Genomic DNA, 12880 nt, shown 5'->3' with positions numbered 1-12880 from the left:
TATTGTTTTGTCAGTACTTGATTCTTTTAGAGGTTTGATAGTATACGTTGAAATTTTACTAGTTATCATAAGCATAAAGTACATGTAGAACAGAATGTAACGTGAAATAGTCAAAGTTTTCTTGGTAAGTATAGATTAAACATGATTTTTAAAATACCAAAAATTGCCACAAAGCTATCTTTTTAGATCTTGATTTATTAATGACTTAAGGTCTAGATGTACCCCAATCTGAGAGGGTGCTATACATTTGTTGTTGTTGGGTTTTGTTTTGGTTTTTTTTTTTTTTTCCTAAGAAGAACTGAGGATTCCACTTTTTGGCCTTTCTTTTTCTGAGCTTCATATGATCTGTGACTTGTTTCTTGGGTATTCAGAGCTTTCTGGGGCTAGTATCCAATTATCAGTGACTGCATATTATGTCTGTTCTTTTGTGATTGAGTTACCTCACTCAGGATGATATTCTCTAGATGCATCCATTTTCATAGGAATTTCATAAAGTCATTGTTTCTAGTAGCTGAGTAATATAATATACCACAATTTTTGTATCCATTCATCTACTGAAGGACATCTGGGTTCTTTCCAGCTTCTGGCTATTATAAATAAGGCTGCTATGAGCATGGTGAAGCATGTGTCCTTATTGGATGTTGTAGGATCTTTGGGGTATATGCCCAGAAGTGGAATAACTGGCTCTTCAGATAGGACTATGTCCAATTTTCTGAGGAACGGCCAGACTGATTTCCAGAGTGGTTGTATCAGTTTACAACCCCACCAGCAGTGGAGAAGTGTTCCTCTTTCTCCACATCCTCACCAGCATCTGTTGTCATCTGAGTTTTGGATCTTGGCCAATCTGACTGGTGTGAGGTGGAATCTCAGGGTTGTTTTGATTTGCATTTATTTCCCTGATGACTAGGGATGTGAGCACTTCCTTAGATGCTTCTCAGCCATTTGATACTCTTCAATTGAGAATTCTTTGTTTACCTTTTCATTTCTTAATTCATTAATTTGGGCCTTTGTTCTCTTTCTTTTGACTAGTCTTGCTAAGAGTTTATTGATCTTGTTCATTGTTTCAAAGAATTGACTCTTTGATTCATTAATTCATTGTATTTTAAATTTTCCATTTCATTACTTTTTTTCTTCATTGTAATTATTTCTTTCAATCTTCTGATTTTTGATGGGACTTGTTTTTGTTCTTCCAAGACCCTACAGTGAATTATTAAATTAATAATTTGAGAACTGACCTTTTAACCTTTTAAATTTATTTCTTTATTTTCTCCTCTCTCTCTCTCTATCTCTCTCTCTCTCTCTCTCTCTCTCTCTCTCTCTCTCTCTCTCTCTCTCTCTGTGTGTATGTGTGTGTGTGTGTGTGTGTCCACATATCATAGAATGTGTGAAGTCAAAAGCAGTTTTCACTCTCTAATATGTGGGTCCCAGAGACTGGCCTCAGGCTGTCAGGTTTGTTAGCATATCCATTCCTGGCCTTTCTCTGATTTTAATATGCACTTATAGCTTTAATCTTCCTTCCCAGGGCTGCTTTCATCTACCTCCGAACTGCATTATTTAAATACAAGCACACTGTGTTAGTTTGGCAGTAGGACATCAAACACCTCTAGTTGCTCTCCCAGTTAATATCCCACTCAGCAAAATATAGAAAGTTCCTGGGCTAAGGAATTATGTTCTAAACCAAACACTCATTTCTACCACATACAAGTCCCATTGAATATTGCAAATACTTCAACTAATAGAATATAGCTGTAAAACAAAACAAAAACCCTGCAAATAACACTAAATGCATAAATTCCAACACAATCACATAAGAAACACACACACACACACACACAAACCCAAGCTATTACCTGGAAAAAGTATTAATCTTACAATTATGGCTTCTGGTGTGAGTAAGATGATAAGTGTTGGTGGAGTTTTGAGAAAAGTGAACACTTCTGCATGGGATTTGGCAGGACCATTATAGAAATCAGTGTGTTGTTTCTTCCAAGAATTAAAAACAGAACTATTATATCATCCAGGAATCCTTCTGCTTGGTGTATACACCCAAGGGAAATGAAATCAGTATCTCAGAGAAACATCTGCTATCCCCATGTTTGCTGTCAGCTTACTCAGAGTGACCAAGATAAACAGAATAACTATATAAAAAGTGACAACTATATCTTCTTCTGTAAATTGCAAATCAAATAATAATATAATCATGCAATTTAATAACAGGAATATAGTGTGTGAAACTTATAATTAGCTAATATTGTCATTATATAAACATTATAGAGTATAACGGACTTATACAGACATAGATGGTATAGCCTACTACACACATATGTATTTGGTATATTTCCCATTGCAAACATATACAGCAGGCTATTATACTTGCGGTGGTTTGAATGTAAATATCATCACCTCCCATTTCCACTCCAGTTGGTAAACTGTTGGAACGATTAGCAGGTATGGCCTTATTGGAGTACATATGGCCTTGGAGGAGGTGTGTCACTAGGGGTGGCTTTGAGGTTTCAAAAGCCCATGCCAGGCCCAGTGTCTCTCCACCCAGGCCCCCAATCTGCTGCTTGTAGATGAAGATGTAAAGTTCTCAGCTACTTCTCCAGGACCATGCCTGTTTTCATGGCCCCACACCCCCTGCATTTTTCATTTAACCCTGCAAAACTGTAAGCAAACTGTCAATTAAATACTTTCTTTAGTGTGCCTTGGTCATGGTGTCTCTTTACAGCAACACAATAGTGACTAAGACAATAGTGAACATGGTAGCTGACTATAGCACAATGATAGCATTTGTGTTTCTGAACATACCCACACAAAAGTGTAAGCAGTTGAAGCCAGCACACTGACATAGGACACTTAACATAAAGGGGATATGCAAGACAGACAGTTGTAGACTGTGAATGGATGTGAAGGCTAAAGATATTACTGCACAGACTCTAGATCTTATAAACATGCACTTATAAACGTTTTAATGGTTGAAACATTTACTTCATTGTAGTAATTCTTGGCTTGAAATGCAAACACTGTAAGCAGCAGTTTTTCAGCCCCATACGTTCCCATGGGGCCATCACCCTACATGTGAGCCATCACTCACAAGCACTGTCGTGGCTCAGACTGCACAAGTAGAGCTTAGGCAGAAACAGCAAAGCTGGTTCAGCACTGGAAAACCCACCAAAGTAATCTACCATATATTAAAGATGACAATGAAGACTGAACAGATATTTAATACAATTCAATACACATAAGTGATTTCTTAACTTTATAGAAAATTAAACAATTAAATTTGACAAAGAGTATGTACTAGAAACATCCATTTTACCTCATACTGTGTTATACTGAGACTAAAGGAAAGAAAGCAGACAACACAACATCAAACTATAGAGCTTAGGCCTTCCAAAGTACGTAAGCAATGCTTGTGCAGCATGGTAAGATTCTCTGACAGAAGTAGGCAGGGCCATACTATTGAAGGGAAGGGCAGAGAGCATACAGTTGACTTCATGAGACAGTTTTCTCAGCAGATAGTCAGTGATATCTGGGCAAGAACAAAATTATTTTCATGTCTGTGTAACTCAATACTTGGAGCAGTCTCTAGTATATTGCAACTCTCCAGCTAATGCTTCCTTTCTTACACTAATTAGTTCAGTTATGTATTTACTGTGTTTATGTGTGAGGAAGAATGTGGGCAAGTATATATCATGTATATGCACGTGCCACAGTGTAGCAATCAAACAACCTGCAGAACTGGACTCTCTTCTACCATGTGGTTTTCTGGAGATCAGATTCAGATAAAGGCACTCAGCGGCCCTGAGCCTTTTGCTGGTTGGTAAGTGTTGCCTCATTGAGTGAGCGGATGAACACACAGTCACACAGTCAGTGGTGACCAGAACACCAGTAAACATCAGGCAGGAAATATCAATCAAGTAGATGACTTAGCTGGAATCCAGTATTTTTCTAGAGTTTATCTGCATTCAAAATACACTACTGCTTGCTTATGCATACACTCACACGTCCGTGTTCACACACCCACATTCCGTACCCACCAACAATCCTAAATACTCACGGATACAAGGGGTTGGTATTGGCCAGTTGGAGAGTGTGTGTTTTCACAGGTTCCACAGCTATTAGCATGTCTTGTTCCACAGCCATGGGAATAACAGAATATCCACAGTAATCTATGTGCTCGCCTAGACAAGAGGGAAAGCAGGTTTTATCTGTGTTAGCATAGGAAAGAAGAGAAACTCAAGGAAGCTCTGTGAACAACAGTTGCTGGAGAGAAGCAAGGCTTCCAGGGAGCTTCAGGGCTGACTGACTGACTGACTGACTGGTACCTCAGTGACCTTTGCATCTGGGGAGTAGAAAGTCAGGTGATCGCAGGCATCTTTAGCTCCCTTAGTAGGCACTCACTACACACTGCTCTATGTATCTTTGCAGCTACTTGGTAATGTCTTCAAGATATGCGAGCAGACCCTCTAGCCTCTACCAACCAAAGGATAGCAGTGCTTCAGGTAACATCTGCTGCCTAGAATTGAGACTTCTCTACCTTGCTGTTACTCATCTGCCTGATGTTTTCACTGATGTGTCTGAGAAGTGTCTTGGTGTATGGTTTCCTTGTTCTGTTAATATAAAACCTCTCAAGACTGTTTCCATGAGAATAAACTGTATTTGTGTTTCCAAGCTATGCCACTCAATAGTTGGTGTCAAAATAAATTCTTATCCCCTTTCAGGTGAAAGCTATGAATCTTTCATGAACAGTTAATACACAGGAAAAATATGGCCACAGTTTAATAGAAAGTAAAACACTATAAGCAGACAGATACTCAGTTTCCTTTTTACCAAACATTTTGAGTCAGGAAATTCTGCTAACCACTGTAATTAGTTAGAATTTGTTAATTTGGAGCCTTCTTTGTATCTTCAACTCATTTTCCCAATTTTATATTTTTTTAAATTAACAATAATCATTTTTCAAATGTGTGTAATATAACAAGCTATACATGTGTGACATGAAACCAGTTTTACATGTATGTCATGGGACCAGTTTTACATGTGTGTCATGGGACCAGCTATCCACTATCAGGCTGATTAACATCTCACTGTGGTTAAGAAGCTACTTATCTTCCTGGTACAGACGTTTATATCCCACCATTCCTTTGACAGATATTAACCAGCAAGGAAACTTTCTTCCACACATTGTTACAGCTGACAAGGCTTTTGCTTCTGGGTTGATATTCTCTTTAGAATGAGATAATAAAGGCTTTTTTATGGATTAACAATCACAGGTGAAGAACTCATTTACAGAGTTACCTTTCTATCCACTTATCAAGGACAGGAATATGAACTAAGTAGAAAACACATGTTTAAATATGAGGATAGGGCACCTGTTCTGCTGGAAGCCTACAGCATGAGTGGTAGCCTGCCAAGAGGGAAAATGATTTCCTTTGTCAAAAAATTTATTTAACAACAACAAAGACAAAAAAAAACAAAAAAACAACAACAAAAAACAAACAAATAAACAAACCCACCCTGGGTAAGGGTCCTGGAGGGTGCAGGAGCGCTTCATCTGGGAGTGAAGGATAACAAGTCTATTATCTTCTCAATATGTTAAGCATCCTCCATTCAATTTCCCTAAGCAATGAGTCTTTTCCAAGTGCTTCAATTCTCAGCTATTTGCCATGGACCTAAATCTGTATCTTCAGCTCCATGTTTCTCTCAATGAACAGCAAAGATACATATTCAAATACCTTTCTTAGAAAAGTCACAGGGCTGGGGAGATGGCTCAGTAGTTAAGAGCACTGACTGCTCTTCCAGAGGTCCTGAGTTCAAATTCCAGCAACCACATAGTGGCTCACAACCATCTGTAATGGGACTTGATGCCCTCTTCTGATGTGTCTAAGGACAGCAATAGTGTACTCATATGCATTAGATAAATAAATAAATAAATAAATAAATAAATAAAAGAAAAGTCATCTTCTTCTACAGATAAGGTAACTATCCAAAACTGAAGAAATAGTAGACTGAAAAGTCAGTCTGAGAAGTCTTCAAGATCAAAGCTGGACATGAAAAGAACAAAAATAAGTAGTAGTAGTAGTAGTAGTAGTAGTAGTAGTAGTAGTAGTAATAGGAATAATAATATGCTTTCTCTGTCTTCTTTCCTTGGGAAGTACATACTAAATAAAGGTATAAAACTTATCTTGGTGGAAATTTTACTAGTAATAAAAATTTCTATGAAGCCTGCTGTGGAACCATATGCAAAAAATTAAAGAAAAAATGAGAATTTACTTCTTGTAAAGTTTACATCTTGTATCTACCAACTTCTCCTGTCCACTGGGAGACACTTAAGCTCCTAATTACAACAGTGAGAAATTGGAAACAATTTCATGTACAATAAAAAAATGGTTAAATAAGTTATAAAATACCATCTTAATAATCTATTACAAAAACATTAAAATAATAATTATAGCCTTTTCAGAAACATAAGAAATTATTTATGATATATTAAATACAAAAGAATAAGTTGGTACCCAATCTAAATCATTATACATTTATGAAGACAGATTGTACATAAAATTGCTAAAATCTGCTATTTAACACTAAAATGTAGAAAATTACAAGAAACAAAAGTAAAATACAAATATACCTAGAAAACCTGGAAAATCCAAACCACCAGAGGAGTGGGGCAGAATTAGAAGAAACTCAGAATACCTATAATGTTGACTCTTCCTGGGGCTCGAACATAAAATTTGGGTGTAGACCCAAACTTAGAGATAAACATCTCTTTTAGCTTCAGCAATCTGAAAAACAAGAGGGAAATATCTCAAAATGGCATATATCAGAAAGTCCACGCAGGGTTAGGAGGACAGCAGACAGTGTGTGCACTCCTGGAAATCTGAAGTAAGAGGAAAATCTGTTTACATTGATGTCTTTGGTGTTCAATATCTCCCTACAAAGACACCATCAAGGGTTCCCACTCAGCTCTGCACCTGCTTTGCCTCTATGCCTCCATACCTTAGCTCTCCATGACATGACCCTACAAGACTAAGACTCCAGTGCCCTCTACTATCTGTCTCATACTTTCATATCTTCGAGTCCCAAGTTCTCAAAGTCTATGTCTGGAAGTTTAAACCCTGTATCTGGTCTGTTCCCATTGTTCGGTTCAAATATAGCCACTTACTCCGTTAAGGGTGTGATCTCTCAGAGCCACTCATTCAGCAGCAGCTCTGGTTACAACAGAGAAACAATCTCTGACTCCCATAACATCTACTCAAGAAAGAGGTACTGGGTTTGGAGGTTCTCTGTTCATTATGTGAAAGGACCTGGGTTTGCTCTCCAGCATGGACAAAAACAAAATTAAAAATAAAAAAAAAAAAAACTAAACATTTTCTGTACCACAAGATATTTATAGACAAGATGGCTACTTAAATCTGATTCTCTGTAAACATCTTGCAGAACATATAAAGCCTCACAAGAAGTATGTCTACACTGTAACTAGAGAACACAGAATATCACACTTTACCTATAATTTAAGTAGAAGGGGGGAGAAAGCAGAAGTGGACAGATGGAGGGGAGGGAGGAATGGAGGCAAGAAGAAAGGAGGCAGGGGGGAGGGAAAGAGGCAGGTAGGGAGGAAAGGAGGGAGGGAGGGAAGGAAGGAAGGAGGGAGAGAGGCACAAAGGGAGAGAAGGAAGGAGGGAGGGACAGAGTGAACCAGTAACAGCACTCCTCTGTGGTTGTGTCTCAGTTCCTGCCTTGGCTTCTCTCAATGATGGGTGAACAACCTGACTCCCATGCTCCAGGAAGCAACTCTAGTGAGAGTAGGCAACAACACAAAAATTAACACGAGAGAGATAGTGGGAAGAAGAAAAAAGAAAACAGAAAAAGAGGAAGAGGAAGAGGAGGAAGAAGAGGAAAAAGAAGAGGAGGAAGAAGAATAGGAAGAGGGAGAAAAAGAGGAAGAGGGAGAAAAAGAGGAAAAGGAGGAAGAACAAGAGAAAGAGGAAAAGCAGACGAGAAAGAAGAGGAAGACAAAGATGAGGAAGAGGAGGAAGAAGAGAAAGAAGAGGAAGGGATTGGTGACAGAGACAGGAGAAAAGGTAGGGTACTGGGAGATGAACATCATCAGAAGAGAATAGAACTCTTGTGGAAGCAGCATGCAGATTTATGTGCTGTCAGGGCAACCTTCTCTGTAAAGTAGAGCAGAGTTGGCACACAACACTAAAGTGCATCATTAAAGTCATCCAATAAAACACTAAATAACCACTGTTGTCACTGCCTCTAATGGATTCTAATGAGACCCACTTTTATGTGATTACATCATTAGTAATAATAACAAAAATCTACTTTTTAAACTACTCTGCATGAGTGGCAACACTAGCCCCAGAAATCACAGGTTTATTCAGTGAAAATTCCATAGCCAGGGCAAACTCTCTCCAAAGGAGCTGGGGTTCAGGGAGGCCCCGGAGAATTCTAAACACAGACTCCTGAAACTGCTGTTCCTTCCCCACCATAACCACAGGGAAAGACCCTATTGTTAAGATATCACATGCCCTGGTACAGGACGTAGAAAAACTAAGATGGACCATGCCTGAAAGCTTTCTCCTTGCTGCTTAGCCCTCATTGCAAGCTGCTGAGGAGAACTGTTGGCAATAGTTTCACTTGGCTGCTGGGAAGGTGTGGCCCCTAGTAGGTCATAGTCCAAGGAACGGATGCACACACAGGCATATGTGAACACAACAAACCAGTGGACTATAACAAAGACAAAGAGGACTAAAGCTGAGGGAGGGACTAAGGGTAGTGTGGGGGGAGTTAAGGAAAGAATAAGTAAGTATCATTAAAACATACTATATGCATGTGTGAACTTCTCAGAAAATATAGTTTTAAATATCCATACAAATATTTAAAGAATTATGTGTTTATTGTAGAATTATCTATATGATAAATCTAACATTCATACCATAAAATATTTCAGCAAAATCTTTCTACATGGATTAATAAGGCAAAAGCTTTGAGAAAGATTAGATGAAAAGAATGACAAAAGAACAAGCATTCTTTCACTTATATAAACAGGGTAGATAACAATGACACAGGCCACACCAATGCCATAAAGATTTGAACTAATATATAACTCTCTGTGAAGGCATCTTGGATTGTGCACTGGTGCTGGAGTAATTGCCTAGCCTACTACAAGGCCTGAGGCTTGACTGAACAGAGAGAAAAATTAAGTTCAGCTAGCCTGGTCTATATAGCAAATTCCAGGACAGCCAGGACTACATAGAAAAACCCTGTCTCAAAAGACAAAGAAATAAAGAAAATAAGCATAACATTTATTTGAAATGTTCAAAATGAACAAATTTGAAAGAAAGATATAGAAAGAAAGAGAGAGAAAAAGAAAAGGTAGGAAGGAAGAAGAAAGAAGAAATAATAGAACAATAGATTAGTAGTTGCTAGGGGATGATAAAAATGTAAGGATGATAGGTATTTTGGGGTAAAGAAAATCTAAATTTAAATTAAATATAATTCTGTGAAGTTACTAAAAACTACTTTGTTGCAGACGTTTTAAACTGTGTGTGTGAGACAGACAGACAGAGGCAGAGACAGATAGGTATGTGCAAGGGCACATGACTACCATGGCACATTTGTGAAGGGTCAGAAAACAACATTCAGGAGTCAGACCTCTTCTTCCACATTGAGTGGGCTCTTGGTATTGATCTCAGGTGGTCAGGCTTGCATGGAAGCACTCATAAAGTCAGTTCGTCCACTAAAAAACGGATGGATTATATGACATGTGAAATCAAAAGGTTAGTACAAGAACTAATAATCTGCCGAGAGTGGTGGTACACATCTTTAATCCCAGGAGGCAGAGGCAAGTGGATCTCTGAGTTGAAGGCCAGCCTGGTCTACAGAGTGAGTTCCAGAAGAGGCAAGGCCCACAAAGAAAAACTGTCAGAAAGGGAGAGCGAAAGTGAATAACCCAGTAGCTTTTGTCACATTCTTAGGGTTACTTTAGGCAAGGTTTCATGTAGCACAGGCTGTTCCCCACAACTAGACAACGTCCCTGAATTTCTGATTCTCCTGTTTCTCTCTCCCAAGTGAGATTCCACCTCACACCAGTCAGAATGGCTAAGATCAAAAACTCAGATGACAGCAGATGCTGGCGAGGATGCGAAAAAAGAGGAACACTCCTCCACTGTTGGTGGGGTTGTAAGCTAGTACAACCACTCTGGAAAGCAGTCTAGCCGTTCGTCAAAAAATTGGACATAGTAAGTCTTGACCTTTCTAAAATATTCCTGCGAAACATTGTGTGAAGCTAATAACAGTGTGCATAACAGGTACAAAACAATCGGTGAAGGTGATTGTACGCTTAGGTGCAGGCAGGGAGACCAGTGTCATCCCTCGATCGTAGAGACACCGGACAGTGAGTCAGGAAACAAGCAGCAGCAGAGCAGAGCTCACACGACCTCTGTGGCCTTTCCTGGCACTAACACAGATGAAGTAACGTTAAATAGCTGTAGCGTGGATAAATACTGTAATGACCGTGAAAGGCACAGAGCACTTCAGGAATTCGGCCATTGTACTCCTCTTTTAGCAACGGAGCTGTATTTACTAGCAACATCTTCCCTTCTGCATAACTACTGAAAGTGATCTTTATGAAAAAGAAATCCGGTCAAATCAGCTGGGTGTGGTGGCACACATGTTTAGTTCTAGGCAGAGGCAGGCAAATTTCTCCATCTTAGAAATCAGGCTAGTTCAAGCCAGCAAGAATGACATAGTAAGACCCTGGCTCAAAAAAAAAATCATATTTGAAGTTTATTCATAAATGTTTTGTACAAGAGTAGACTACCGAGGAATGGGGTTTCTTTTCAAGAAACGAAGTCATCGGGAATCACTGAATACGTAAAAAACGACCACACTGTGCTGTGATAAAACTCAGAATTAACACATTCAATGACAGCCAGAAGTACTGCAAACTGTCTCTAGGGTAAGGTATTTTTTATTCCTGGCAATTAAAAATGCGTGTTTGCCAACTTGCCCAGAAAGGAAGGTTTTCAAGCCTTAGGAAGGTCAGTCTCATCAACCGAAACAGAAGGGGGGGCAGGGAAGAGTACTCCAAAGCATCAACCTCAGAGAAGCCCTCGGGCTAACAGAACAGCAAGTGAACAGTTTCTGCGCCATTTCAGCTCCAGAAACCAAAACAAAGTATTTCTACAAAGTATCTGTAATTGAAAAAGACCCTCCACTGGGCATGAATAGAGAACTGGTAGTTCTGTAGCTAGAAACTGGCAACAAATTAGTTCCTTGATGCCAGTTCAGAGGTTCTTGCATTTGTCAAAGATGCAGAGACTCCAAAATAACTGGATAGGACCAAACTTGGAGAAACACTGTCACTTGACAAGCAAGATAATGAGCAGTTCGAGGTAGAGCTTGACATTTTTGCTGACTCCTTCGATAAGAAAGGGAAAAGTCCTCCGTGTGAAGCAACACACACAACCCCAGGCTCAGTGTCTGAGACCTATGTAGGTCTAGAATCCCAAGGGTTCTGTCTGCCTCCAGGGACACACACACACACACACACACACACACACACACACACACAAATAAAAAATAAAAACAAAATGGTGACTCAAAAGAAGCTGCCCAAAGCAATGAGGGCTTTGTGCACCTCTCCAGCCCCGGATCCCTGGCCACGCCTCTCCCCCACCTTGGATGTTCTGCCACCTGGACTCGTCGCGTGGCGGGGCCCTCCGCAGCCATATTTTGTTAGATCCCTCTGCAGTTTCCAGAAGTGCAGCACAGCTAAGGAGGACGAGATTGAAGTGGCAGGAATGGCTTTCTTCCGGGATCTCAGCGGAAATCCTGCAGGTCTGTAGCAGTGCCCCCGTTCCAGGCTGTCCCGCCCCCTGCTCCTCCTCCCCTGCTCCAGGCTCAGCTGTCAACCCAGGCCACCACCTCCCGCAGGTTTCAAAGGAAAGCAGAAAGACCGACTGACCAGGCTTTTCTGCGCCCAGACTGCACGCTGTACGTGACTGAGTACAGCCCCAATTAAAGAGCCGCTCCTTTCTCTGATCCCTCTCGGGTTAGTTTGCTTTTTTTTTAATTTGACATTTTTCTTCCTTAATGTTCAGCAGATGCATCCCAAAGGCCATGCAATGTTCACCTGTTGCTTGTTTCTCAAATTCATTTCCAAAGCAAGCAAGGTAAAATAGATGTAAATATCTTTGCTCCTCCTTCCATAATGCAAACATAGGTAGGCCTTCATAAAACACCACTAATGGTAAGAAGAAACCTTTACCATCTGTTGGTCTCAAAGAAACCTGGAACAATATCCACCCAGCATCTGTGGCTCTTCCCCAGCACTTCTCACCCCTCTCCTTATCCTAAACCCTCCATCTGGGCTTCCATTTCCCCCAGCCTCTGATCCCTATATAACCTAACACTTGCCTAGGTGCCTTCTCTCTCTCTCTCTCTCTCTCTCTCTCTCTCTCTCTCTCTCTCTCTCTCTCTCTCTCTCATACACACACACACACCACACACACACACACACACGCTTTTCTGTTGCCTAAGGAAATCCCAGAGACATGATTAAAAGCATACCATCTCCAGTACATCTCCCCCTTACTGTGCTGGACTTTGAAAAGTTGCCCTGCATATTTATTTTCTTGTGCATTTACTGTCTGTCTAGTTGCTGCCTCACCCTCACTCCCAACTGTAAACAAAGACAGGGCAGGAGCACCGTCCTCAGCACCCGACACAGTGCCTGGAAGACTGGCTTTCAACAAACAGGCGTGACTGAGAGGTGAGGTTCACACTACTCGTGCAATACTTTTCTTCTGCTGTGACAAAATGCCCTGACAAATGCCCTGCCCACTGGGGAGGGAAAGTTTATCTG

General features: G+C 40.2%; 1 protein-coding gene across 3 annotated transcripts in view; it reads right to left on the bottom strand.

The window, feature by feature from the left end:
* Window positions 1-11818, bottom strand: part of GALK2 (galactokinase 2) — an 85240-nt gene extending 73422 nt beyond the window's left edge. Inside the window, exons 1-3 of one of the 3 annotated variants that reach the window (XM_080930869.1) lie at window positions 11693-11818; window positions 6700-6788; window positions 4061-4184 (exon numbers count right to left, since the gene is read on the bottom strand). In XM_080930869.1, coding sequence (XP_080786995.1) covers window positions 4061-4184; window positions 6700-6788; window positions 11693-11745 — 266 coding nt within the window. In that variant the 5' untranslated portion in view covers window positions 11746-11818. Of the gene's footprint in view, window positions 1-4060; window positions 4185-5519; window positions 5558-6634; window positions 6789-11692 lie in introns of those variants that run through there. The other 2 variants (XM_080930870.1, XM_080930871.1) reach the window with 2 other exon arrangements.
* Window positions 11819-12880: the final 1062 nt, after the last annotated feature.

This window comes from Micromys minutus (genome assembly GCF_963924665.1).
Source record: "Micromys minutus genome assembly, chromosome: 17".
NCBI lineage: Eukaryota > Metazoa > Chordata > Mammalia > Rodentia > Muridae > Micromys > Micromys minutus.
This window is presented reverse-complemented; position numbering and strand designations above follow the sequence as displayed.